Consider the following 25,522-nt stretch of genomic DNA (forward strand, 5'->3'; position numbering starts at 1 on the left):
CCAGAAACACTGCCCTGGGGTCTGACAGCACTCGGGCAGCGCTCAACGGGCCCACACTGCCCGGACCCCTCATGGCCAAGAAGTGGGCTGGCTGCAGGCTTGGTGGCTTCTCAGGGGAAAAGCGCCTCGCCTGACAAGGGCAGATGACCTGCTCCTCAGTTACAGCAGGTGACTTCTTGAAACTAAACATCTGACTGTACAAGCATCACCTGATACGGATCAGAAAGACACATGCTGTTCAGGCATCACCAGAAAAAATCAAGAAATCAGATATGTCAAAAGCCAGTTTCCCTCTCCAGACATATCCTCTGTTTTTGTTTAAAAAAAAAAAAACAAAAGGAAAAGGAAATGAACAGGGTATATGCTTATGAGTACAAAGAGCAAACCACTCGCTGGGAACGTTCCCCTGATGACGTCTGTGCAACGTCCTGTGCTGAACACGGTCAGCACGGAGAGGACACACACAGCCTGTGATGTGAACCCAGCATCTCACTGGCGCCCACAGTGCCCCCTCAGTGGGCAGATGCCACCTGGCACCTCACCTCCCCGGGAGCCCTGTCACCCACGTGAACTTAGAATAAACCTTCACAAGCCTGAGGGAAACAGGAATCTAAAGAGGACACTGGTTTTCCAAATTCCTTTCGGGAGCTTCAGAAGACAAGCCATTTCCTAGCCTCAAGGCACATCCACCAGGGAGGGGCGTCTGGCATGGTTCTGAGCAGCATCTCGCGGGCACCCCCACAGTCCCCTTCTGAGCCACAGTACCTACAAGCACGCTGCTGGGGCGGCAGGAGTCTGGGCGACCCCACACAGCCCGCGGGCTTCCTCCCGGCACAGCTCAGTTTTTGTCTGACTTCCCATCAATCAAATCTCCAAATCCCAGCTTTTCCAGGGGTTCCTGTGCCATCAGTTGCCTGAAAGGAAAAGGGAGAGCTGTCAGGGTCCACACGCCCGCTCAGGCCCCGGGGCATCCCCCACCCCCTCCTGGGAACAGCACCCTCAGACCCGCACCCTGCCGCGCTCCCGACCACACTTTCCTCATCACGTGCTCCCGTGTGCAGGCCCCTCCGCCCCGCCCGCCACACCCACGAAACCCAGAGGGTTGGCAAAAGCCCTTAGGACAACGTCCCCAGAATCACAAACACCAGTGCATGGAACCTACCCGGCGACAGATTACACGAACTCCACAGTGCCGGAACACACGAGACGCTCCTGAAACCCAAGGAGGCCAATAACGACGGACTCCCACTACACCTTGTCAGAACACGGTTCTTAGAACCGGCCACTCAGACACAACGTGGCTGACAGGGCCAGGGCCCCCAGGTGACGCCCTGACCCCTAGAGCCTGTGAGTGAGACCAGATACCAGCGGGTGGGGGTTGGTATTAAGGCTGCTGAGGAAACAAGACTGCCCATCAGCCAACTCAGAGATGAGACCACCTTCGATTATCCAAGGGGACCCGACCTAATCCCAGAATCCTTAAAATCAGAGAACTCTGGCTGCCTCTGGTCAGAAAATATATATATATAATGAGGAGGAAGGATTTGAAGACGCAGCACTGTGGACCGTGAGGATGCAGGACAGGCCACAGGCCAAGGACACGAAGCCCGGGAGCTGGAAAGGTCAGGACAGACCCTCCTGAGGGAACTGGCCTGCACCTGGTCGGGCCCCGCGCTTTCCCAGGACCAGACGCTCCACACTCCGCACCAGGTCAGGAGGCCCAGCCACCATACATAACAGGGCGGGCACTGGACTTGAGGTCTCGGATCCCACGTGTACTCGCTGTGTCTATGCTGACCGTGCAACCCCAACATTAACAGAAACTGCCGTGAGGAAGCGTAGCCCCCGCCCTCAGCAGCAGATACATCCGCTCTAGGCCAACAGAGCCCGAGACCGTGTGAGCCAACTGACAAGTCTACTGAGGTCCAGTTCTTAAAAAGACACACCTGAAGTACACAAAGGAAGGTGTGGGCTATCAGCAAAAAGGAAAAAAGGAGAGAAGCTTTTTCAAAGAGTGATGGAGCAGCAAGTGGGCAAGATACAGACCAAGTCAGAAACACACACACCCCTCACGACCAAACGCGGCCTGACCACCCAGGGCCGCCGCCAGAATCGTGGAACCCACAGAGCAGCTAATGCGTTGCCGTCTGCGGGCCTTCCTCAGAGGCCCAGGGGCAAACGGGAAAAAGACGGCCCTCCTGCTGGCCCTGCCGGGAAGCCCTCGTCACACAGCAGGAGTGGCTCTGGAACCAAAGCAACTGAACCCTCCAGGCAACCCTGTGCCAGCCCAGGGATGACCAACTCAGGGATGGTGACCCAAGCTTTGGGGAGGCACGAGGCGGAGACGAGCTCCAAACTCTGTCACCAGGGCTCAGCAGGGCCAAGAAGAGACTCACTGAGTTAAAGTGTTTCGATTTAAGAGAGTGAGTGAAGCATGCAGATCCGGCCGACACACTATGTGGAGATGACGGAGCTGGCGTCAAGCCCGTCCATTGTTAAACCTAAAACACCTGTGAGCCTGCGAGACTCACGAGGCAGAAGAAGGGCGCCACCTGAGGGCCAAGCACCAAGAAAGCCATCTCCCTCAAAATCCCAAATGTCTACAGAGAGCCCTCAACACACCTGGGGTCCAAGAAGCACAGCGGAGCTTGCCTGGAGGGGAACGTCTGAGTCTGTTAAGGAAATATTGAAAACAGGCCCAGAGTGGATTGATTTTTGTCAGCCTGTCTTCAGACAAGGCCTCTGACAGACTGGGTTCCCTCGTGAGCAAACAAAGGCTCAAAAGGCAGAAATAAAAGTTTCCACCCAAGCACGTAATAATAGGTTACATGCTTTCTCCATGAAGCTTTACAATGATACTTCTGAAGTAAAATCTCAATGGATCGGTTAGAAGAGTTTTTGTTTTGTTTAAAGGTGGGTCTTGTAAACTCTGGTTGAGACGGGAAGAGTCACTCATCTTTCACCGTTTCTGGGGCCCATTGTCTTGCCTGTCACACTACAAAGAGCTCTGAGTGGATGTGGAACAAAACAGCACGTATTTTTATGTTCTGAGAATGTTTAAAGGAATAAGCTCTGTACCCACAAATCTTTTGACTCAGTCAGCATTTTTATGATGTACGATTCTGAAACCTGAATGACACATCACACATTTGGCAAGAAAAAACTGAGGAATGCAATCACGTCCAAGGCTATCACTGTAGAAAACGTTCCCACGGCTGCCAACAATTTTGAGTACGACTCGTCTCCAAAATGCCTCAATTTCACAGGCAGGCAGCCCTGCAGGTCCAAACACAAGGAGAAGCCAGGCCTGGGTGGGGCCTCTTGGGACAAACATTTCACCTGCCGACAAAGTGGGCGGAGAAGACATAAATCTTGGTTGGCAGGTACTTGCCTCTCCATCCTGCACTCTAGATATTCTTTTGATTCATTTCTGCACAAAGCATTTTCAAAATTATTGTCCCGGAGACACTTCATGAATTTCTCTTTAAAGCTTTTACATTCACCTGGAACGAAACAGAAAAATGTTTTCTTTTTCAAGTGAAAACAGGACATGCCCGCCCAGCAACCTTACTGGCAGCCCTCCTTCTTCTCTGGAAACTCGTTTCCTTCAGAAACACTCTGGAAACAGACAAGAAAAGACAAATGTTCCGGGTTTAAGAGCGAGGGAAGGACAGGGGGGGCATCCAAGCGACGGCGCCGGGAGCTCCCTGCCGACGTTGCCCTTTGCCTGGAATACTTCTCGGTAAAAGCCTGGCAAATAAAGAACCATCCGAAACCCATTTTCGAAGCCTTAGCTTCCGCGGAGGCTGCGGCGACCAGGAGCGCCCTTCGCTTCCGCACCAGACGCCCGCGGAACCCGGCGCGCAGGCCTCACACCCGCCAAGGATGCGGCTGCCGGAACGTCGGCCCCCGACCGCAGGCCGGCCTCCGTGTCCTCTCGCCGGCCCCAGGGCCCAGCGCCGTCCCGCTCCTACGCCGGGCCGCGGCGGCAGGCTCCGGACCGGGCCGGGCCGAACCGAGCCTCAGAGGCCCCGCCCGCGCCGTGAGGCACCACCGTGCCGGCCCAGGGCTGTGCGGGCCCGGGCGGGGAGTCCGGACCGCCCGCACTCACCGAGGTGATCGAGCGGGAAGCTGCCCTTGTCCGGGGGACGCGGCTGGAAGCTCTTGGACCCGAAGTTCATCGCCGTCGACATGATGGCGGCACCCAGACTCTCCCAGCGCGACGCGCGACGCACGCAGGACGGCCGGCCGATCGCGGAGCAGGCCCCGCGGGAGCGCCGAGCACGTCGAGCGGCGAGCCGCCCCTGATGGGCCTGCCCTTGGAGGTACAGGGCCCGCCCTCAGCACCGAGACCCCGCCCCTCGTTCCTAGGCCCCGCCACCCTGTTGTCTGATTGTTCCCTGAGCTCCAACCCCCATTCACGCATCCACTCCACCCACGTAGCGGCCCCTGGCACCAGCCACGTGCCAGGCCCTAGACATCAGCCTGTAGGGGGCCGCAGCACCGCAGTCACCAGCTAGCCCCCCGAAAAGCGGTCTTGCCCCCAGGCCCAGCACCACTGCCCCCTGTAACGTCGGGGGCTTGGCCACCAGTCCCAGCAGCACCCCCTCCCCACAGGGCCTGGGTCAGAAGCCCCCTTCTCCAGGAGGCATCCTGCGTGCCCTCACCCACACGCAAGGCCCCCCGTGGTGCACACCGCCCGACCTCCGGGCCGGAGGGGGGATTCCACCCTGTTTGTCCAGAGCCCAGAGCTCCACCAAAGCCAGCGGGCCGACGGGGGTGGGGGTGGGGGGCCCAGGTTGGCCTGGGGCTCTGGGCCCCCAGGAAACTACAGGAGGAAGCTTGTACCTGTTCCCAGTTCCTGTCATATTAACTGTTGACACCACAGGAGCCAGGGGCCCTGCCCTGGGTTACTCATTAATGCTCCAGGGCTGTGAACAATCGGAGTGTTTATTACCCAGCAAGCGGCACCTTTCCCTGCGACTAGATCACACCACTTAGCAGTGGAAGGGACAGCTCCTCCCCACCCAGGCTGCCATACCTCTCCCTCTCCGTGGGGCGGCCCTGGGGGACCCGTGAAGCCTTGAGGCCCAGTGACCAGGAGGTGTCAGCCTGCCAACTGGTCATTGCTTCATAGGAGATGTTTAGTGGTTCATTAAATGTTTAGGTCGATCAGCGGGGAATAACGCTTTTGGAAACCCTCTTACATGCTGGCTGTTTCATGTGGGCGCACAGTGCCCGGCACACAGTAGGTGTTCAGTTAGCATCTTTTGAAGAGGGAATTCCCTGGCAGTCCAGTGGTTAGGATTTGATGCTTTCACTGCCTGGGGCCTGGCTTCAATTCGTGCTTGAGGAACTAAGATCCCATAAGCCATGCAGCATAGCCAAAAATTTAATTAATTAGTTAATTAAAAGTATTTGGGGAGACGTCTTTGGTGGTCCAGTGGTTAAGAATCCACCTGCCAGTGCATAGGGTTTGATCCCCAGTCGGGAAAGGTTCCACACGCCTTGGAGAAGCTAAGCCCGTGCACAGCTACCCAGCCCGTGCTCTAGACCCTGAGAGCTACAACGGCTGAAGCCGGCGGGGCTACAGCCCATGGGCCACAAGAAGCCCCCGAAGTGAGAAGCTTGAGCACTGCAAGAGGGAGTCAGCCCGCTCGTCACGACCAGAGGAAGCCTGTGCGCAGGACAAAGACGCAGTGCGGCCAAAAATGAAGAAACTGCGAAATTAAGTTACAAATGCTTTCTGAAGGATGACTGCAGTTTTCAGGTATCACTATCTTCATGTCACACACAGGGACACACAGAGGTCAAGCCCCTTGCCCCGGGCTACACAGCCAGTGTGTGAGTTTTCTTCCACTGTGTAACAAAGCCCAGACTCACTGGGGTGAAACAGCAGTGATCCGCTGCGCTCCTAAACCAGCAGTGGGCAGGCCGTGTGGAGATGGCCCATGGGTCACCGGCTGGGCCCACCACACCTCGGAATAGGGAAGCTCTTCAGGACCGAGCGCACGTGGCTGGGTGCTGGGCCTGGGTCCTGCGGGCCGTGGCTCCTGTCCCCGTGGCCCTCCTCCCACCTCCCGGGGCTTCCTCCCAGGAGGGTGACTGTGTCCTGCACACAGGATCCCAGAAGCAGCAGGTGGAAGCCACATGGCTTTCGTGGTCCACCTCCAGAGTCTCAGAACATTGCCTCCACCACGGTCATAGCCCCCACCCAGAGTCAAGGGCACGGTCCCCAGCTCTCCATGGCTGAGGGCCAAGGAGCTGCCGTTGGAAGATGACGTCTCAGCCAAGGAGTAGATGGAGGGGCCGAGTGGGGAGCCAGGTGTGTGCCACTCCAGAGCCCTCTAGGCAACAACCTGCAACTCGGGCGTCAAGGCCAGGTGTGACTTGAGCCCCAGGTGGCCCCGGCCACTCAGTTCTGATGACACAGTTCCCGGCTTCTGCTCGAGCACCAGCACGCGGCTGGCAGAACCGCCCCCTGGACCGCGCTGGGAGGAGGTGAGCCCGGGTGCAGGCGGTCGTCAGGCCACCAGGAGAAGACGCGGAAACACCACTTGCCCCACAACCCCCACTCCCCACCCCAGCCCGGCGTGCCGCCAGCAGACCCAAGAGAGAATTCATCGGAATCCTGATGATGTCACTGGGCCCCTGAACCGACCCTGGCCTGAAACTAGATCTTGCTGATCTTTTAATAAATTCTGCTGTCAAAGTGTAATTTTCAAAAGGCTCTCAGACAAATAGACACTGGGCACATGGCCGAGCTTTATCTTGCCCGTCAACGAGGGAACAGGGCGAGATGGCAAGGCTGGTTCAAAGAGAAATGTGCAAACGCCGACATCACACCCAGTCAGAGGAGAGAGAGCACCGGACAAGCCCGCTTCGCAGGCTCGGGATGGGTTAGCGTCTGACGGGACAACAGAGCCGAGCCTCTGGGGTGACCTCCTCCATGAGACCCAAGTCCTCTGTGTGTTTGCGGGGGAACACCTGCATTTGTCCTGTTCTTGGCCGGCTTTGGGGCCTCTGGGCCCAGTTGATCATAGACAAGTCAAAGCGAACCCCCATTCCCGGGAGGACTAGGTGACGCCCAGGCAGGCAGTTAGACGGCGACCCCACGAAGGGACCCGTGTGACCTGTCTGCCGCGTTTCTGGAGTGGGCTGATGTTCTGAACCCTGCTCCCAAGGTCTCCCGGGGCCGCCCCCACAAGGGACATAGCCTGGGGGAGCTGAAAACACCACCACCGCCCGCTTGGCTCCAGAGGCCAGAAGGCAGGGCTGCCTCCCGAAGATGGCTCCAGGGGGGTCCTTCCTGCCCCCGCCAGCTTCTGCGGTTCCCCGGGCCCTTGGCCTGTGGCCGTGGCCCCCACCCTTGGCTCTGTCACCGAAGGAGGGGCAAGGTGACTTGTTAGAGAGCCGCACTCCAAAGAGGCCCCCGTTCTGAGGCTCTGGGTAGACATGAATGTCGGGGAACCGTCCTTAGACCCAGCGCCCTGCTCCAGCCAGTTTGGGTTTTTCCTGATGAGTCCCAATGACACAGAGCCTCTGAGCTCAGCGGCAGAAGACGTGTAGGGAGGCCCCACACCGGAGACTGGAGGGGCCCTTCTGGACCCAGGCGGTGAGGGTGTGACGGCAAAGCTCCGAGACTAGGAGGAAGTTGACAGGCTGGACTGGAGCAGGGGTGGGGGGGCAGAGAACAGAGAGGGGCAGCACCCAGGAGGCCCCAGCCTTTGGTGTCAGGAATCGGGGGGCAGGAAATGGAGGAGCTGTGGAGACTATGGGTTCTCAGAGCAGCCCCAGGACTGTGTCTCTGGATGGGCTGCCTGTGAGGTAGTGAGCACCCCATCACAGGAGGTGTGCAAATTGAGGCTGGGAGGGGGCAAGGGCCCGCAGGCTGCCTTGGCTCTGGGGTGGGTGTAGGGGCACAGATGTCACCCCAGGGGACAGGCCCAGGGTGAGGAGCCCAGCAGCAGGGTTGGGGATCGGGCTGCCTCGTGTCGGGACAGGAGGCCCAGCGCAGGCCCAGCCGCTTCTGAGGCAACCGGCCCTCCGGCCCCTCGGAGCTCGATTCTAAAGGGGCGCCTCCTCCCTCCCAGCTGGGCCTCCAGGCTTTGGAGCAGAGTGCAGCCCAGACAGACAGGGCTCATAAACCCGCCACCGGCCGCCCCAGCGGCCCTGCCTGCAGGCTGGGCCCCTCTGAGCGGCCGACCCGCCCCCACGCCCACCCTGTCCCGGGGAGGCCACTGCCGTCTGCCTGGGGGGCCGGGCTCCCACAGCCCCCAAAGGGCACACCATCACTCTGGCAAGCTCGCTGTTGGGCTCTGGAGCCCTGGCATTCGGGGCGCTGGCCGTGTAGACCTGGTGCCCCTCTGGCCCAGGCACAGAGGAGCTAGATGGACACAGGTGGTGGTGGGTTTGGGGAGGGCCGCGGGGGTCCCGTGGAGGGAGTCTCAGAGCCTGGGGAGGGTGGGGCCCAAGGCCCTGGAGCCCTGGTTCTGGTGGGGAGACGGGGCAGAGGCGGATCCTGTGGGGGTCAGACGGTCACCACGCTGTGTCCCCCCAACAAGGCGAGGGCCGAGGAGGCCCCAAGGCCCAACTGGACGCTGGCCCCCCAGATGGTCCTTCGCCCCCTGGCACAGACTGGCCCCCACATTCCACGCACGCCTGTCACTTTAAGCGCCTGGCTGTCCCTGCAAACTGCTCCTTCCACATTCTCGGGGTGGTGGGGTGGCGGGAGGGTGGGGTGCCGGCACGCCCTCCCAGGAGGCCCATAACGCACAGGGCAGGCGGCACCCGGAGGGGAGCTGCCCGCCACCCACCGGACTCATGGCCCTGCTGCTTCTGGCGCTGCTGGCACTGCTGGCGCTCTGGGGGCGGCTCCGCGCCCATGCCCGCACCCAGGCCCCCCGCTGGCCCCCGGGGCCGCGCCCCCTGCCCCTCATCGGGAACCTGCACTTGCTTCGGGTGGCACAGCAGGACCAGGCGCTGATGCAGGTGGGTCCACGCGGGCCCGTGGGTGCCCTAGGACCCCGTGGAGAGGGAGGTTCGTGTCCAGCCTGGCACTGGCCCGACACGGGACAGGAAACCCCTGGGCCCACCTTGCCTCCAGGAAGAGGAGCACAGTCCACCCCAGAGGGGCCAGGAGGGCTCCCTGGAGGAGGCAGCACTTGCTGAGTGCCCACGGGAGGCCCAGGTTGGGGTGGCAGAGGGGAGAAGCTGGGTGCTCCTGGGAGCGGCACCTGCAGCCACGGCGTGGAAGTTAACGAACGACCAGGACCAGCCCACAGAGGTGCCCCAGGGCAGGGGGACTCTGCGGGAAGCGGCTCCCTGACCTGGGCTGAGGCTGGACCCCTCACCGCGCTGAGCGAGCTGACCCGGGGCTGAAGGCCTGGCCCCGTCCTCGAGGCCAGGCAGCTGACGTCTGCTCAGCTCCGGCCCTGATCACGGGCGGCGGTGCTGCCTGGTGGCCCTGTAGGGTGGGGGTGGCGGATGCAGGAGCCCCGGGCCCTCGGGGGACCCCGAGTGCCCTGAGCTGAGCAGCTGCCCCACCAGGCGGCAGGCGACAGGGCTCTCAGGCCTGTGCCCAGAGCCGGGCCCTGAGGCCACCCCACGCGTTCTGGGGGCAGAGCCGCCAGCAGACAGGAGTGGCCGGCCCTGCTCCGCTGTGTGATCCACAGCGACTCATTGCCCACCCCCAGGCCTCAGTCTGCCCATCTGCAGAGAGGGCAGGGGAGCGGTGAGGACAGAGGGGGCTGGTGGGATGTGAGGGGTCCCCAGGGACCCCGGGGTGGGGCAGCGATGACCCCCGCCCATCCCCACCAGCTCGCTGAACAGTACGGGCCGGTGTTCACTGTGCATCTTGGGCACCAGAAGACAGTGGTGCTGACCGGCTACGAGGCGGTGAAGGAGGCCCTGGTGGGCACCGGGCAGGGGCTGGCTGGCCGGCCCCCCATTGCAATCTTCCAGCTCATCAACGGAGGCGGGGGTAGGTGTGGGGGGGGAGGGGCGTGGCAGGCGTGGGGGCCACAGGGCCTGTCTCTCTCCGCACACGGGTGAGTGCTCCCATGAAGCCCAGGGGGAGCACCAGGGCGCCCGCGTGGCAGGCCCAGAGCAACGGGGGCAGGGCACACCAAGGGGACAGGCCTGGGCCAGCTGGAGGTGGGGGCTGGGGGCTTGGGGGCCTGAGGCTCCGCCAGGCCCTGCCCTGGCCGCTCACCCCTGGGCACGGGTGGCCCGCAGGGGTCTTCTTCTCCTCAGGCCCACGCTGGCGGGCCGCCCGCCAGCTCACCGTGCGTGCCCTCCACGGCCTGGGCGTGGGGAGGGCGCCCATGGCCGACAAGGTCTTGCAGGAGCTGAGGTGCCTCATGGTGCAGCTGGATAGTTACGGAGGTGAGTGGGGGCCGGGGCGCCTCTGCCCGGTGTGGCCCGCAGCCCTCAAGCCCCTCTCCACCCGCAGGCCGGCCCTTCCCGCTGGCCCTGCTCCGCTGGGCTCCCTCCAACATCACCTTCGCGCTCCTCTTCGGCCAGCGGTTCGACTACCGGGATCCTGTGTTTGTGTCCCTGCTGGGCCTCGTTGACGAGGTCATGGTCCTCCTGGGGAAGCCGAGTGTGCAGGTGACAGGTCGCTGTTCTCGGCCTGGGAAGGGGGGCAGGGAGTGAGGCGGGGGCAGGGAGAGGCTCCTGACTTCACCAGCCATGCGACCCCAGGTCAGCGCCCTGTTCTCCTGGAGAACCAGGGGAGCCGAGGGCAGGGGTCCCCACCTGCCCTCCGTCCCATCAGTCATAGGCGCACCTGCTTACCCAATGGGGGTGGCCCTGGGCGTTTCCTCTCGGGTACAGGGCTTGGTTCCCCCCCGGCCCCCAGAACCTCCTCCAGGGTCAGGAATCATGAGGACCGGCCCTGATTTCCAAACCCCACGGCTGCGTGCATTTCATTTTTCTCCAGAACTTAAAGATAAAGGAAGTTAGTCGCACAGTCGTGTCCGGCTCTGTGCGATCTCACGGACTGTAGCCCGCCAGGTCCTCTGTCCGTGGAATTCTCCAGGCAAGAATACTGGAGTGGGTAGCCGTTCCTTTTTCCAGGGGATCTTCCCGACCCAGGGATCGAACACGGGTCTCCTGCATTGCAGACGGATTCCTCACCAACTGAGCTACTAAGTAAAAGTGTTCCTAATTTGTAGGCACCACAACCAGTTTTAACTCTAACTCGCTCGGGCACGCGTGTCGGGGTGGGGGTGGGGTGTGTCCGCTGGCACAAGGGTCACGTGTCCTTTCCAGCCTGATCTCTCAGGACCTGAGGCCATGGGCGTGGGGCGGAGCCTGCTGGCTTCGGTCCTGATCCTAGTCACCCCCGAGCATTGGACTTCCCCCCGCCAAAAGTGGTCCGGCCGAGTCCCACCAGGGGGCCCCAGGAGGCCTGAGGCTGGAGGGTCAGGGGCTCCAGGGAGGCAGAATGTCCCGTGGCCTCCCATACCCGCACCCTGAGTGATGGGCAGGTCCCAGGGGACAGCGTGGTGCAGAGGGCAGCCGACACCCGTGCCAGCCATGCTGTGCTGTGGCCCCCAGCTCACGGTGTCCTGAGCTGAAGCTTGAAGTTGGCAATTTCCCTTTTTCCCGAATAACTCAGCCAAGTCAGTGACTTCCAAGGCAGCGGCCCGCCCAGCCTCCCTCTCCCCCGCTCTGGTGGGTGGGGAGCGGGGGCCACGGTGACAGCCGCCTGCTGTGACTTGCACAGACAGGACCGGGTGTGTTACCTTTCAGTTGGCCCCTCCTCCGCGCACCCAGGTGGAGGCTTCCTTCCGCGCCCCTGGGCTGCCGGTCCCACGGGGAGGGGGAGGGAGGGTGGCACCTCTGCGAGCCTGGGGCGTGGCTGGGTCCGCACAGGTGGCCGCACCTGCGGGCGGATGGCCCGCCCTGAGCCCTCACCGCGCGGCCCCGCCCGCCCCCAGCTCTTCAACCTCTACCCGCGGCTCGGGGCCCTCCTCCAGCTGCACCGGCCGGTCCTGCGCAAGATCGAGGAGGTGCGGGCCATCCTGAGGGCCCTCCTAGAGGCGCGGCGGCGCCGCACACCCCCGCGAGGGCCCGAGCAGAGCTACCTGGACGCCTTGATCCAGCAGAGCCAGGTGTGGGCGAGACCCGCCCCCGCCCAAGAGGCCGCGGGAGGGGGGAATCCTGGGGCCCCGCCTGGGGGAGGGGGGCTGGGGAGGGAGCCGGCCGACCGCGGACCCTGCGCCATGCCGCTCCACCCCCCTGGCCGGGCTCCTCTGAGCTTCGGTTACCTCACCTGAGACGCGCGGGGCGGCTGCGAGCCCGCGGTGAGCCTGCGACGCCTTTCTCGAGGCGTGGGGGTTCCATGGAGCCTGCCTCCAGCTGAGCGCGGCGCCGCCCACCTCTGCAGGGGAAAGACCCCGAGGGCCTGTTTACCGAGGCCAACGTGGTGGCCTGTGTCCTGGACATGGTCATGGCCGGCACGGAGACCACCGCCGCCACGCTGCAGTGGGCCGCGCTCCTGATGGGCAAGCACCCGCGCGTGCAGGGTGAGCCGGCGGCGCTTCCCCGCGGGGCCAGGGGCGCAGGGCGGGGTCCCGGCACGAGGGCCCTCTGTCTCGCCCGCAGGCCGTGTGCAGGAGGAGCTGGACCGCGTGCTGGGGCCCGCGCGGCTCCCGCGGCTGGAGGACGTGCGCGCCCTGCCCTACACCAATGCCGTGCTGCACGAGGTGCAGCGCTTCATCACGCTGCTGCCCCACGCGCCGCGCTGCACGGTCGCCGACACCCAGCTGGGCCCCTACCTGCTCCCCAAGGTGTGAGGGCCAGGCCCCCGGCGCCCCAGACCCTCCCCCCTTTCCTCTCGGCCACGGTAGATGTGGCTGCGACGGGGTCTCAGGGACACAGCTGCTGAGCAGGGCTTTCCGTCGGAGGTGGGGACAGCCCTGGCCTCACAGCCCCTCAGGGCAGAGCGGGGTCCCCACCTTGGGGGTCCCTGGGGCTAAGCCACGCGGGTACGTGCAGGGGCCAAACACCCTGCCAGGCCGCGCCCCACCTCCCCACCATGCTCCCCGTCTGCGGAGAGTGGCCAGCTGCTCGCCTGGCGCCCCCACAGGGCACACCGGTGCTGGCCCTGCTGAACTCCGTGCTCCTGGACGAGACGCAGTGGGAGACGCCCCGCCAATTCAACCCGGGCCACTTCCTGGACGCTGATGGGTGCTTCGTCAAGCGGCCGGCCTTTCTGCCTTTCTCCGCAGGTACTGCAGCCCCCGCCGGCGGTGGCCTGGTCCCCAGGGCCCCTGCCCTCGGGGCTCCGGCCACAGCCTCCGGGACCCACCGGCGCCCGTGTCCCCGCAGGCCGCCGCGTCTGCGTGGGGGAGAGCCTGGCCAGGTCGGAGCTGTTCCTGCTGTTTGCGGGCCTCCTGCAGAGGTACCGCCTGCTGCCCCCGCCCGGCCTCAGCGCCGCCGCCCTGGACACCACGCCCGCCCCTGCCTTCACCGCGCGGCCGGCGGCCCAGGCGCTGTGCGCTGTGCCCAGGCTACAGGGGTGCTGACCGCAGAGGCCTGGGCTGACTGTGGGACACACTCCCAGGGACCGAGGTTGGGGTAGGGGGAAGCTGAGTTGCTCCCGGCTTGTGGGTGATGGAGACAGGACGGTCGGACAGACAGACATGCAGCCCCTCACTGGGCTCTCTGCTGCGGCCACCAAGGGCTGTGTGTCCTAGGCCGACTCATCTGGGCACCATGGGGGATGGGGTGCTCCCCAGCCTGAGGGCCCCTCCCAGCCTGGCCCTCCTCTCCTGCTCCCAAGCCCCACAGCCCAGGGCAGAGATGGGTGCCCTCCCCATTCCGTCCCGACACCCTGGAGCGTTGCTGCTGCCTCTGTCTACACCGGGGCCCCCCAACAAGTGCCGCACCCACACATTCCCACAGGCCCCTTGGGCTTCCTGCTGGCCCTGTTCCCACATCCCCCTCCCCACTGCTTCTCATCCGGTTCCCAAGCAGGGCCCGCGTCACCAGCCAACACGTGCCAGGCACAGGGGTGTCACCCGCCTGAACTTGGGGTGCAGATAGCTGGGGCTGCTGGGACCCAGGGCGACATCCACCCAGAGGCCAACCTCAGACCAGTATTCCTGGCTTGCTTGGCATAACGCCAGGCCCTGGACCCACCCGGTCTCCTGCAGACCCCACCCTGTTCTCAGGGCTCCTGGGTGCCCTGTGGGCAGTGGGCCAGTCAAGGGAGAGCCACTGCCCAGAGCGGGTCAGCCGGGCTGGGGTGGGACGGCTACATAGGAGTCTGCAGGGAGGCCTCCTCTGAGAGCTCTTTCCCCACAATCCCCCCGGACCCTCCCCACGAGCCAGCTCCTGGTCTCTTGGTGGAGGCCGGCACTGAGGGGCAGCTGGTGGTGGGTGGGGGGTGGGCCAGGACGTGCAGGAGGTCAGCTGAGATCACAGCTCTGCCTGCTCGACACCACCTCTGTGATCGGGACACGGGCAAACAAGGCGTGGTTTCCACCCTCCTGGAGCTCAGAGCTTGCTGACTGGACCAAGCAAGGCATGGGGCCCTGGTTCCCATCTGGGTCCGTAGGGCCTTCCTGGAGGAGTGTGGACATTGGAGGCGGGGGCTGAGGGGGCATCAGATGAGCATGATTTAAAAGGTCTGCCTGCGCTGTCAGTGACCATGTGGGGAGGCTGCCCTTGGGGCGTGAGCTGGTGAGCAGGACGCGGTCGGATGGGAGGAACCGGGTGACGAGGCGCGTGTCCCTCCAGAGGTTCAAATCGAACAACCCAGGAGACACCGGTCAGCACACAGAATCTCAGAGGGAGAGGCAGGGAGGCAGAAGGTTCCTGCAAATCTGGGGCAGGGCTGTGAGCGGCTGCAGTTGGGTGCACTGATGGCACAGTGGGCCTGGGGAGGGGAGGGTGGAGGAGCCACCGAGTGCTTCTCTTCTCTGGATTCGTGTCTTTACTTGGCTGGGTTGGGCTTTCATTGCCCCACTGACCCCAGGCCAGCGCCCTGTTCTCCTGGAGAACCAGGGGAGCCGAGGGCAGGGGTCCCCACCTGCCCTCCGTCCCATCAGTCATAGGCGCACCTGCTTACCCATGGGGGTGGCCCTGGGCGTTTCCTCTCGGGTACGGGGCTTGGTTCCCCCCCGGCCCCCAGAACCTCCTCCAGGGTCAGGAATCATGAGGACCGGTCCTGATTTCCAAACCCCACGGCTGCGTGCATTTCATTTTTCTCCAGAACTTAAAGATAAAGGAAGTTAGTCGCACAGTCGTGTCCGGCTCTGTGCGATCTCACGGACTGTAGCCCGCCAGGTCCTCTGTCCGTGGAATTCTCCAGGCAAGAATACTGGAGTGGGTAGCCGTTCCTTTTTCCAGGGGATCTTCCCGACCCAGGGATCGAACACGGGTCTCCTGCATTGCAGGCGGATTCCTCACCAACTGAGCTACTAAGTAAAAGTGTTCCTAATTTGTAGGCACCACAACCAGTTTTAACTCTAACTCGCTCGGGCACGCGTGTCGGGGTGGGGGTGGGGTGTGTCCGCTGGCACAAGGGTCACGTGTCCTTTCCAGCCTGATCTCTCAGGACCTGAGGCCATGGGTGTGGGGCGGAGCCTGCTGGCTTTGGTACTGATCCTAGTCACCCCCGAGGCTGGCAGAGCCTCAGACAGGCAGGAACATTGGACTTCACCCCACCAAAAGTGGTCCGGCCGAGTCCCACCAGGAGGCCCCAGGAGGCCTGAGGCTGGAGGGTCAGGGGCTCCAGGGAGGCAGAATGTCCCGTGGCCTCCCATACCCGCACCCTGAGTGATGGGCAGGTCCCAGGGGACAGCGTGGCACAGAGGGCAGCCGATACCCGTGCCAGTCAGGCTGTGCTGTGGCCCCCAGCTCACAGCATCCTGAGCTGAAGCTGGCAATTTCCCTTTTTCCCGAATAACTCAGGGAAGTCAGTGACTTCCAAGGCGGCTTTAATTGTGGCATTGGGGACCTCCATCCTGTTAGGAAATTTTGTTGTAACTGACTCTCCTAGCGGTCCGCAGGCTCCAGAGCTCACAGGCTTAACTGCTGCGAGGCAGGTGGGATCTTAGTTTCCCCAGCCAGAGATCGAAGCCTCATCCGCTGCATTGCGAGGTGGATTCTTCACCGCTGGACCACCAGGGCAGTCCCGTGTCCTCTTCCTGTTGGTCTGAAAGACCTGGGCATTGGATTCGGGGCTGAGAGAACACGCCTTGGCCCGGGCACAGCGGAGGGACTGAGCTTCATCCTGCAGGGACTGGGGGTGAGGTGAGCAGAGGCCCCGGATGTGACTGGGAACCACAGTGACCCTAAGGGTGTCCTTGCGTGGCAGCTGAGGACCCCACTTCTGGGCTGAGGCTCTAGTAGGGGTGAGACTTTGTGGGGCACAGGTGGGAGCTGCCCCCGTGGCTTCCATGCCCCGTGGCCCATCCTGGGGGCCTGGTTCCCAGGGCGCAGAGCACCGCGCCTCGGTGCCCTGTCGCCTCACCCCCGGCCCCAGCAGCACGTCCGCAAGCGCTGGACACCAACCACGCCGGAGGGCAGAGCACCAGACTCGGTGGACGGACACACCCCCCCACCCGTCCGACTGTCTGAGGCGGCCTGGCCGCTCCCTGGACACGGCCTCTGAGGGCCGGACGCGGGTGCTCTGCTTGGGACCAAGGACTGGGCAGGTGCTACAAGCACCTGGAAACGTGGGCTGCAGAGCAGACGTCAGCCCCGTGGTCAGAAGCCCCCCCTGAGGGGCTCCCCCACAGGGCACCCCAGGGAGGCCACTGAGTCCACGCTCACAGCCCCCGGGCAGAAAACGAGTCACATGACGAGCCCCGGCACCCAGGGGCCTGTTTTTATTGAAAATACAGCCAGGGGGAGGTGTGATGGATGAACCTCAGCCCTGCCGGCAGCGAAGGCAGGCAGGTGGCCAGGCAGAGGCACGGGAGAGGTACCATCAGCCGGATGAGGGGCCCATGCCCCCAGCGAGGGGAAAGGTCAGCTCTGACCTCTAGGAAAGTCCTGGTAGAAAAACGTTTCCCTCAACAAGCAGCTTCCGTGGGAGCCTGCGGGCCACCGGGAGACCAGGTCATTTCAGAGTGACCGCGTCTACCGCGGAGGGGGTAACTCGTCATCCCCTCTGAACAGTCCCTGGTCGAGGAGTCAGGAGAGAGTCAGGCCCTCCCGGGCGCAGGGCCCAGAAGACCCAGGGGCCTTGCCCTCGCTGGGGTCCACGGGGCCCAGGCGCCCCCGAGCCGCCCACTAGGAGAGCAGCTGCAGCACCTGCCTGGCGCGCTGGGTCCCCCCGGGCGGCAGGGGGCGGCCACCCGCCTCGTCCAGCTCCCGCATCAGCGCCTCCGCCTTCTGCACTGTCAGCTCACGGGCGCGGCCCCGGAGCCCCTCCAGGTAGGCCAGCAGGGCGGGGAAGTGCTCGTCAGGGACCTGGAAGGGGCGGGAAGGTCGTCAGGGCTGGCGGGGGGTGCCTGGAGACACAGGATGTCCAGGGTTCGCCCCGAGGAGCTGCTCCCAGATGGCGCCCCCGTTCCCCGCACAGGCTCTCCTTACGCTCCAGAGGCTGGCAGACGTCGGCCCTCCGGAAACGCCGCTAACAGTAGGCAGATCGTTTTTAAAGAGAGAAATCTCTTGGGACAAAGAGAACCCAGGAAAAAGGTGACAGCGTTCTGGGGCAGAGATGGATGAAGGTGCCAGGTCTCAGGAACAGAAAGCTTAGGCTGAGACCCGGGAGTCCTGCTCAGCTCCTCCCGACCCCCAGCTTGGCCCGGGGCTGGCTGTGCGGCCCTTCTAGAAGCAGGAGCAAGGGCGGGGCTCAAACACCCCCAAGGGCGGGGCTGGGGTCCACGTCAGAAGGGGCTGGCGCCCCGCGCACTCCAGAGCCTGAGAAGGGGCGGGTGCCCCGCGCGCCTAGTGGGGAGGGACGCGGGCGGCGTTTCCGGCCTCTGCGCTCCGCCAGGCAACCCCGCAGCGCACGGCCGGCCGACGTCAGGGCTCCGCGCAGGGGCCTCCTTCATGGAAGAGCCCCCACCCCGTCCCACGCACGCAGAGGCGGCCTCGACGTCCCTACAGGTGGAGCCCCTCATGACTGGGATGACTGACGGTCGTCACGGTGACATGACAGCCCCAAAGAAACGGATTACAGCCCGTCCAGTGAATCTACGCTGATGCGAATCTCGCAGTCCGCGGCGGGGGCGGGGCAGGGAGGCAGCAGAAGGAAACAGAAAGGCCCCAGACAGGGTCACTGAGGCTCACTGGGCGTGAGACACGAGGCAGCTGCCCCGTCTCAAAGCAGCCCCAGGCACGTGCCCGCCACTGAAGGAATCAGGAGTAACGTCACACGACTGACATCAACGTCCAGGCACCGCGGACCGGCCACTCCCGGCCCACCACGCCAGCCACACAAGTGCCACGCAACTGCCCTCTGTGAGCACGCGGGGCTGGGAGGGTCAGGTCAGAGAGGAGACGAGGGCAGGTCCCGGGCGAGCGTGGTTCTGCACGGACTCTGCACAGACAGCGAGACCGTTGCCTGGTGGATGCCCAGTCGTCGGAGACGCGCACTGCCAGGCCTGATGGCGTCTCCCGGCCACAGCAGAGGAGCCGTGGCGGGGCAGAGGGGGCAGGACCTCCAAGCACGCGGACAGTGGCCTTCCTGGAGTGGAGGCCGCTTCCCGTGCCGGCAGCCGGGAGCCCCGTGGCTGAGTCCGGCCAGTGGGTAAAGCCGGCAGGGGTTCTGCTCCCCGATCCCAAGGGGTCCCTCCCTCTGAGCCCAGTTTCATCTCTGTAAGAGGGAGGGCTCAGCGGGGTTCTCCCACGTGGCCTCCATGAGCTCCATGGCGTCCTTTTCCTCGTAACAGACAGGCCACAGGAGGGTGAAGACTTCCCCACCTCTGGAGGGAGACCAAGTCCACTGTGGCCCAAGTAGGCGCTGCCAGCCGGTCCTTCCCCTCCATCACGGGGAGACCTGACCTCACCCTCTGCCTCTCCAGTGTGCACAGCCCTCCCCCTGCCCACAAGTGTGCAGCCCTCCCCCAGCCCCGAGTGTGCACAGACCTGCCCCCTGCCCCGAGTGTGCACAGGCCTCCTCCTGCCCACAAGTGTGCAGACCTCCCCCAGCCCCCCCGAGTGTGCACAGGCCTCCCCCAGCCCCCCCGAGTGTGCACAGGCCTCCCCCAGGCCATGAGTGTGCAGACCTCCTCCAGCCCCCCGAAAGTACATAGGCCTCCCCCCGTCCCCCAGTGTGCACAAGCCTCCCCCCAGCCCCGAGTGTGCACAGACCTGCCCCCTGCCCCAAGTGTGCACAGGCCTCCCCCAGCCCCCCTGAGTGTGCACAGACGTCCCCCCGCCCCCGCCCCCCCCACCAGTGTGCACAGACCTCCCCCAGCCCCCTCCAGGGTGCACAGGCCTCCCCCTGGCCCCCCGCCCACGGGGGAGGAGCCCCACCTGGTCACGGTCATACATGTGCAGCAGCAGCCAGGTCTGCCTCGTCTTCTGGAACCTCCAGTCCTCGTGCTTCTGGGCCCAGCTAAGGAGCAAAGACAGGGCGGCTCAGGTCCTGGAGGGGAGGGGCGGGCGGCCCCTCCCTGATGAGGGCCAGGGCGTCTGCAGAGGATCCTCCTAGGGAGGGCGGCCGGGGTGGGGCGGGTCTCAGGTCTTCGCCAGGTCTCTGCTTGCCTGCTGGGGGCCCTCGGCCGGGACATCAGGCCCGGGGGGGGGGGGGGGAGAGATAAGGCCACTTTCTTTCAGCTCTGCGTGGCCACTGTTTTATGATTTTAACGGGAATACCCTGAATTTCACAAACTGGGTCCTTCTTCCAGAAACACGGATCAGGCAGGATCACCCAGATCACCCAGGGGGCAGGCACAGCCTTCCTGCCATGGAGGATGAGGGAAGGGAGGCAGGGAGCAGCCAGGAGCCCCCGACCTCGAGGGCCACGTGGGGGTCCCCATGGCCTTGGATGTGCTGGCCTCCGGGTGACCAGGATGCTGGGCGGAGCCCAGGCCAAGCCAGTGCCCAGTGGAGACCCGAACGCTGGGACGGAGGCCGCGAGGTGGATGGAGGTCTGGGCCCCGGAGCTACCGGCCGCGTGGGAGGGGCAGAGGGAGGCTCCGCGGCTTTGGGAGGGTCTCCTTGCCAGCTGCTGGGCCCGCGATGTGTGCACCCAGGACAGGGCCCCGCTTGGCCTTCCGCACCCCCTCAGGGGCGCGTAGGCCCTGCTGCAGCCCAAGGAAGGGCCGCCAGGCCGGGTAGTCAGCAGTCCCCGGCCATCCCCTCAGGCTCCTCCACTGGCACGACTTGGTGGGGGGGTGGGGGAGGCCCGTGTGGGCCACCCTGAGGGGCCCCCGCAGCCCCCACTCTCCGATGGTAGCGATCAGGGAGCCACCTCTCGTCGTCCACCTGGGTCAGTGGAGGGCCCTCCCCCGCGCTCCCCTCCCGGGGGGACACAGTCACCCAGAGACATGCGACTCTCGGGTGGGGGCACGGGCCTCGAGAGCCGCCTTCCCAGCAGGTCCACGGGCGTGGCTGCGGGGGCCCAGCCCCTCGCATCCCTGGCTCTGCAGAGTTCTCCCAGAGGGGTCTGGCTCCTGCTACAGCTGATCGGCCTTTAGGAGAAAGAACAGCCAACCCGCCCACCTGTGGTTTCACCCCCATCGCGCCCTGGCCCATTCACCTCCCCTGAAAACTTCACTTCCCCCAGGGTCTCAGGGTCCCTCCTGAGAGGCCAGAGGGTTTGGCAGGGACGGACCACCTCGGGCCTTGGGCTTCACTGGCCCTGTCCCCTCACTGCTGACGTGGACAGGCAGGGGGCCTGCCCAAAGCAATGCCTCCTCCCTGACCCAGGGCTCCGATCAGGGTCAACTCAATGCCCGTGTGGTCAGCGGGGCCCCAGAGGTGGCTCCGGGGCCTGGGGGCATTGAACTGGCTTCACGTGCCCTGCCCTCGGGGAGCAAGGGGCACTGGGCGGGGGGCCTTGGGAGTGTGGGGCCCCAAAGAAACGCAGAGGCGGCTCCCAGACACCCCAGTGACCTGGGCCCTGGGGTGGGGGCGACCTGCTGATGAAGGATCTGTGTGACTGCGCTGAGGTCAGAGGTCAGCAGGGAGGAAGCACTAGCTCTTGTGTGTGTGTGTGGGGGGGGCGGTGAGGGCTGAGCCCGATCCTCCAGAGGGGCTGCCACCCTGTGAGCGGCCCCCATGGGGATGTTCTTTCCTCCCAGACAGGGAGGAGAGGCTGGTTCAGGTGCCGCCCATGGGGCAGGGCCCAGGAGTGAGGAGTCTCTGGGACCTCAGGAAGCTGCCCCCAGGGATTGCCGAGTGGGCCCACCGCCCGCTCCCTGGGACCACCATCTTCAGAGCCGTCCCCGAGTGCCAGCAGGCCCCGAGTCTGTGGCCGCTGCTGCAGGTAGAAGCGCCTGGATGGGACCAGGTGTAAACGAGGAGCCTCGGTCCCAACGGTACCCCCACCTCGCGGGAACAGCCCAGGCCCAGGGTCAGGGAGGCTGCTCCGCTGGGTGGCTTCCTGCCCCCTGGGCTCCACACGGTCAAGGGTGGTCAATGCAGGGCGAGGACCCTCCTGTTGGGGGAGAGAGGTACTGAACTGAAGGTGGATTTCCTAGACAGTGGGCAGGTCTCAGTCGGGAGTGTGCCCCTGCCCCACGAGGAATTCTGGCAGGGCCAAGGCCCAGGACGGGGCACAAGGCCCCCTGATACCGTCCTGCTCAGGGCCTGTGCCCTCACTTTGTGCCGGGCTCCGATGGGCTGGAGGGGCGGGGAGGCAGGCCTCAGTCTGTCCGACAGGGCACCTGTGAGCCCTGCCTAGGCCCGGGGCGAGGTCCCCAGGCTCTAGCATTTCCCTGAGGCAGGGAAGAGGGAAGGGGAAGGAGGAGGGGAGAGGAGGAGCGGGAACAGCTGCCGTGCAGCTGACTCACAGGGGCTCAGCCCTGTCCAGAGGACTCTGCTGTACACCGAGCCCCAGGGCGCCTGGGCAGGGCAGCTCCTTCCAAGGCAGCTCCAGAATCCCACGGTCTCCACGGCGCCCTCCCTGGCCGACCTCTGGGTTCACTCATGCACACGTGCCCAGGCCTGTCTGCCCTCCCAGCCCGCCCTGAGGGCCCAGCAGCCCTGCTCCTGAACCGGGCTCCAGGCTGCCAACTCCAGTCCTCGGGTGTGTGTCCAGGATTCCACGAAAGACCAGTTCCTGGAGGGAAGTGTGGAGTGCGTGTGACGGGCAACGGTAGTGGCGGGAAGGGTGCTGAGGGCGGGAACACCGACGGACATCGAGAGGTGACGGGGGTGGTGATGGGGTGACGGCTGATGGTGGCGCTGAGACGCCACCTCCATCACGTGCCCACGAGCCTTTCAGGAAACTCTGAGGCGGTCGTCTTGTCCGGTGCTCAGCTGAACCTCGTTTTCTTGGTGTGCGATGGAGGCCCAGCGCCCCAGCCCCGCGGAGGCTGTGACCCCGCCCCGCTCACCTGCACAGGTACTCCAGGGCCAGCGCGGCCCCGGAGCGCTTGCTCGCCAGGCTTGGAGCCGCAGCGATGCCCGCCTCCCGCAGCTGCCTCCGCGCCTCTTTCTTCCGCTCCTTCTTCATCTTCCTCTCCAGGACCCTCTGCTCCTCCGGGGACGGGGACGCGGACGCGGACCCCTGGAAGAGCAGGGACCGCCATGAGGGCGTCAGGAGGGGGCAGCACAGGATCTGGGATCCCTGGCCTGTGCCGGGCCCCTCAACCTCGGACCTAGGGGGAGCTGCACGTGCCAGCAAGGACCGCCCCGCGAGGCCTGAGGGCAGGAGGAGGGGCGGGGCGCCAGGGCTGTGATGCAACCTGCCTCGCCCCCAGGAAGCCAAACGAGTCGAGGCCAGTGGCTCCAGGACCTTCCCGGAAGCCGGTCGTGGCGAGTTCAGTGGGGTGCAGGCTGGGAGCCCTGGGGACCTGGCCTCGGCCCCAGCGCTTCCAGGAAGGCCCTGGGCACTGCCCCAGCACACACCCGTGTCCAGAGCCCGCACCCCAGAAAGGGAGGCTCCTCCTAGATGCCAACCCCTGACACCCTTTGTGCTCCCACGCCACACCCGCTCCTTCCGGAATCTGCTAAACAAGAGAGATGCTCTCCCCAGCTGCTCCCGCCTCCTGAAACCAGCTGGGGTTTACCCGCCTGCTGGAGCTTCAGGGCTGCACCCAGTGGCTCCCACCGCCCACTAGCACAGGAGGCGCCATCCCTGGGGTGGGGGCAGGGGCCCAGAACAGCCCGGAGGACAGGACAGCAGGGCCTCTGACCTCACGGCTGCCCTAGGGTGTGTGTGCGTTTTAAAATCACACCCATGCCTAAAATACCAACACCAGTCACAGCCAGACTCCTGCTGACAGGGAATAAAATCAGATTTTTAAAACAGCGTCTTCCTCGCTGGAGTAACACCGGCTCATAACGTCATGTGAGCTCCTCCTTCTGAGGCCCTGCGGCGTGCATGTGTGCTGCACGCTAAGTCGCTTCAGTCGTGTCTCTTTGCAACCTTGTGACCTGTACGTGGGCAGGCTCCTCTGTCCATGGGATTCTCTCGGTGAGAGTAACGGAGTGGGTGGCCATGCCCTCCTCCAGGGGATCTTCATGCCTCATGCACTGGCAGGTTGATTCTTTACCACGAGTGCCACCTGGGAAGCACTCACCACCAACCCTTTGGCTTCCGTCTGTCCCGCTGCGGTTGACCCTCTCACCCGCCCCACCCCGCCCCTGCCTCCCCGCTCTGTCACCCCCACCCTGTCCTCTGCACCCTCCTGTCGCAGATTCCGAGTGTGAAATCACAGTGACTTATTCCAGCACTCGATGCCGTCACAGATCCAAAGTGCAGCGGGCTAGGGTCTGGGAGACACCCCCCGCACCCCCCCCCCCCCGGCTCACGGAGAAGCCAGCACTGAAGGACGCAGGCGAGCCCGGCCCCTCTGAGCCACATAGGGGGTATCGCACTGGCCAACGAGCCCTAAGTCCCGGGGAAGGTCCTGGGGATAGGCCAACACTGACCCCCGAGGGAGGCCAGCAGGTTGGGCAGGTCAGGGAAGGGACAGAAGGGGTCTCCTAGGACATGGGGGCCCCAGCCACCCGTCTGACCTCACGGGATGCTGGCTGCTGTCTCAAGGGCAGAGAGGCCCTCATCAGAGACCTGATGAGGGTGGAGTTGGGTCTTAATCCCCGAGGGCTTGTGGGCCGGCCTCGTGATGGCCTGAGGTGCCACTGTCCCCATGAAGGGACGCAGGAAGGAGGCTGGCAGGGGATTTGGCCCCAGCTGCAGAAGGGCAGCAGGAATGTGAGCCAGCGTGGGTCTGGGAGGGCGGGGACACGGACCCAGGCACTCCTGGGAGGCCGCGGGTGGTGGGGGGACCTGAAGGGTCCAACTGCTTCTCCATCAGGACACCTGGCGGGCTGGCGTCCTGCCGACGCTCCGGTGGCCAAGGGTCCCCACTTACAAAGACGCCTCTTTCAGCCACTCTTCCCTTCCCTCCGCCTCGGGGAGCAGAGTCTTCAGCCACGAAAGGAGGCTGGCGGGGCCCAGCACAGGCCCGGGAGGGCACAGAGGGGTCTGCTAGCTGGGTCAGTGTCCCTTCTCTGAGGCCCTCCTGCTCCCTGACCCCGTGCCCTGCTCTCAGGTGAGGCTTTCCGGAGTTCCGGGCGCATGTGGAGGCAGCCAGTCGATGCACCGTCCAGGGGTGCCCACCGTGTGGGCTGCCCAGACCACCACAGCCTCCCAGACCACACACATGGGCTCCCAGCCAGAGGCCCTGATGCTTGGGAAGGGGGCAGGGAGCCTGCCTCTCCACACTGAGGGTCCCAGGTCTGGGGAGGCGCCAAGAAAGGGTCAGCTGGGATGGCCCGAGTGAGGTCGTGCTGACGTGCTACACCACAGCTTTGGACCGGCATGGGCCTGGCGGATTCTCCTTCCTGTAGATCCTTGGAGACCCCAAGCTCCCATGGCCGCCTCTGGTCTCAGGCCAGGGGAGGGCTGACCCGATGTGGGGAGGGCGGTGCCCATCACCCACAGGGGCCCCAGAAGCCTCCTGCTGTAAAGAGCGTCCACCGCAGCCCAGGGGTCCAGCTCCCCTCCCCCGCTGTCACCTGCAGGTGCCTGGACTTGGCTGGGCCAGCAGGGACTGCCCCCCGAGTGGGATTCTGGAGAGAAGGGGGCTGCTCCTGGCTGACTGCTGACATATAGGGGCAACGGAGACTGGGGGTGGGGGCTGGCCAGCTGCAGGACAGCATCCCCACCCACCAGCCCATAACCCACCTGGCTCTGTCCGGGTGAAACCTCTCAACCAACCCCACACAATTAGTAGACTAGAAAGGGGTGCATTAAAAGTCCTTGTCAGTAACACATGAGCCTGAACCAGGTCTGAGCTGTAAGGCGTGACCTCGCCTGGGTGTGAGGGCTGAGGTTTACAGTCACAGTGACCCTGGTGTCTTTGTGTGTGTGTGGGGGTGGGGGGTGGGCCGCAGAGTCCAGTCCTCTGCCTGGCTGTCTGCCCACAGGCCGGAC

General features: G+C 64.5%; 4 protein-coding genes and 1 long non-coding RNA gene across 26 annotated transcripts in view; 2 read left to right on the plus strand and 3 right to left on the minus strand.

Moving 5' to 3' along the window:
- ADAP1 (ArfGAP with dual PH domains 1) overlaps nucleotides 1–914 on the minus strand; it is a 46,836-nt gene extending 45,922 nt beyond the window's left edge. For 2 of the 4 annotated variants that reach the window (XM_081552445.1, XM_081552443.1), the window contains exon 1: nucleotides 766–914. The gene's annotated coding sequence lies outside the window, so the exon portion shown is untranslated. The remainder of the gene's footprint in view (nucleotides 1–765) is intronic. The other 2 variants (XM_081552446.1, XM_081552444.1) reach the window with 2 other exon arrangements.
- COX19 (cytochrome c oxidase assembly factor COX19) lies at nucleotides 214–4,216 on the minus strand. 2 transcript variants are annotated; one of them, XM_081552498.1, is made up of 4 exons: nucleotides 4,112–4,216; nucleotides 3,392–3,503; nucleotides 1,163–1,212; nucleotides 214–914 (listed from the first exon to the last, which is right to left on the minus strand). In XM_081552498.1, the coding sequence occupies exons 1-4, from the start codon at nucleotides 4,191–4,193 to the stop codon at nucleotides 907–909; spliced, it is 252 nt and encodes an 83-aa protein (XP_081408624.1). In that variant the 5' UTR covers nucleotides 4,194–4,216; the 3' UTR covers nucleotides 214–906. The 2 variants fall into 2 exon arrangements, with proteins under 2 accessions (XP_081408624.1, XP_081408623.1); XM_081552497.1 differs by lacking the exon at nucleotides 1,163–1,212.
- Nucleotides 4,217–8,823: 4,607 nt separating this feature from the next.
- On the plus strand, nucleotides 8,824–15,254 carry CYP2W1 (cytochrome P450 family 2 subfamily W member 1). The gene is made up of 9 exons (XM_081552434.1): nucleotides 8,824–8,991; nucleotides 9,820–9,982; nucleotides 10,237–10,386; nucleotides 10,454–10,611; nucleotides 11,946–12,119; nucleotides 12,395–12,533; nucleotides 12,613–12,797; nucleotides 13,097–13,238; nucleotides 13,339–15,254. The coding sequence occupies exons 1-9, from the start codon at nucleotides 8,824–8,826 to the stop codon at nucleotides 13,533–13,535; spliced, it is 1,476 nt and encodes a 491-aa protein (XP_081408560.1). The 3' UTR covers nucleotides 13,536–15,254.
- The window catches only part of CHLSN (cholesin), a 75,775-nt gene continuing 61,151 nt past the window's right edge, over nucleotides 10,899–25,522 (minus strand). For 3 of the 17 annotated variants that reach the window (XM_081552491.1, XM_081552490.1, XM_081552481.1), the window contains 4 exons: nucleotides 22,476–22,648; nucleotides 19,447–19,528; nucleotides 17,279–17,433; nucleotides 15,937–16,180 (listed from right to left, as the gene is read on the minus strand). In XM_081552491.1, coding sequence (XP_081408617.1) covers nucleotides 16,126–16,180; nucleotides 17,279–17,433; nucleotides 19,447–19,528; nucleotides 22,476–22,648 — 465 coding nt within the window. In that variant the 3' untranslated portion in view covers nucleotides 15,937–16,125. The other 14 variants (XM_081552486.1, XM_081552476.1, XM_081552475.1 and 11 more) reach the window with 9 other exon arrangements.
- On the plus strand, nucleotides 17,894–22,483 carry LOC145531060 (uncharacterized). Of its 2 annotated transcripts, none has more exons than XR_014072142.1 (3): nucleotides 17,894–18,718; nucleotides 18,861–20,063; nucleotides 21,219–22,483. It is a non-coding gene; the product is annotated as an uncharacterized LOC145531060 (long non-coding RNA). The 2 variants fall into 2 exon arrangements; XR_014072143.1 differs by having other exon boundaries at nucleotides 17,958–18,429.

The sequence above is a fragment of the Giraffa tippelskirchi genome, chromosome 13 (genome assembly GCF_054371585.1).
Source record: "Giraffa tippelskirchi isolate mGirTip1 chromosome 13, T2T-mGirTip1v1.2.pri, whole genome shotgun sequence".
In the NCBI taxonomy this organism is placed as follows: Eukaryota; Metazoa; Chordata; class Mammalia; order Artiodactyla; family Giraffidae; genus Giraffa; species Giraffa tippelskirchi.

What these genes read in the sequence shown, in the direction of transcription:
- COX19 (XM_081552497.1), bottom strand. Translation starts at nt 4,193, where the DNA reads ATGTCGACGGCGATGAACTTCGGGTCCAAGAGCTTCCAGCCGCGTCCC. An exon ending in CTTCCCGCTCGATCACCTCG is followed by an intron (nt 3,504 to 4,111) that starts GTGAGTGCGGGC and finishes GTTTCGTTCCAG; the next exon opens with GTGAATGTAAAAGCTTTAAA. An exon ending in CTAGAGTGCAGGATGGAGAG is followed by an intron (nt 915 to 3,391) that starts GCAAGTACCTGC and finishes TTTTCCTTTCAG; the next exon opens with GCAACTGATGGCACAGGAAC.
- CYP2W1 (XM_081552434.1), top strand. Translation starts at nt 8,824, where the DNA reads ATGGCCCTGCTGCTTCTGGCGCTGCTGGCACTGCTGGCGCTCTGGGGG. An exon ending in CCTTGATCCAGCAGAGCCAG is followed by an intron (nt 12,120 to 12,394) that starts GTGTGGGCGAGA and finishes CCACCTCTGCAG; the next exon opens with GGGAAAGACCCCGAGGGCCT. An exon ending in CTTTCTGCCTTTCTCCGCAG is followed by an intron (nt 13,239 to 13,338) that starts GTACTGCAGCCC and finishes GTGTCCCCGCAG; the next exon opens with GCCGCCGCGTCTGCGTGGGG.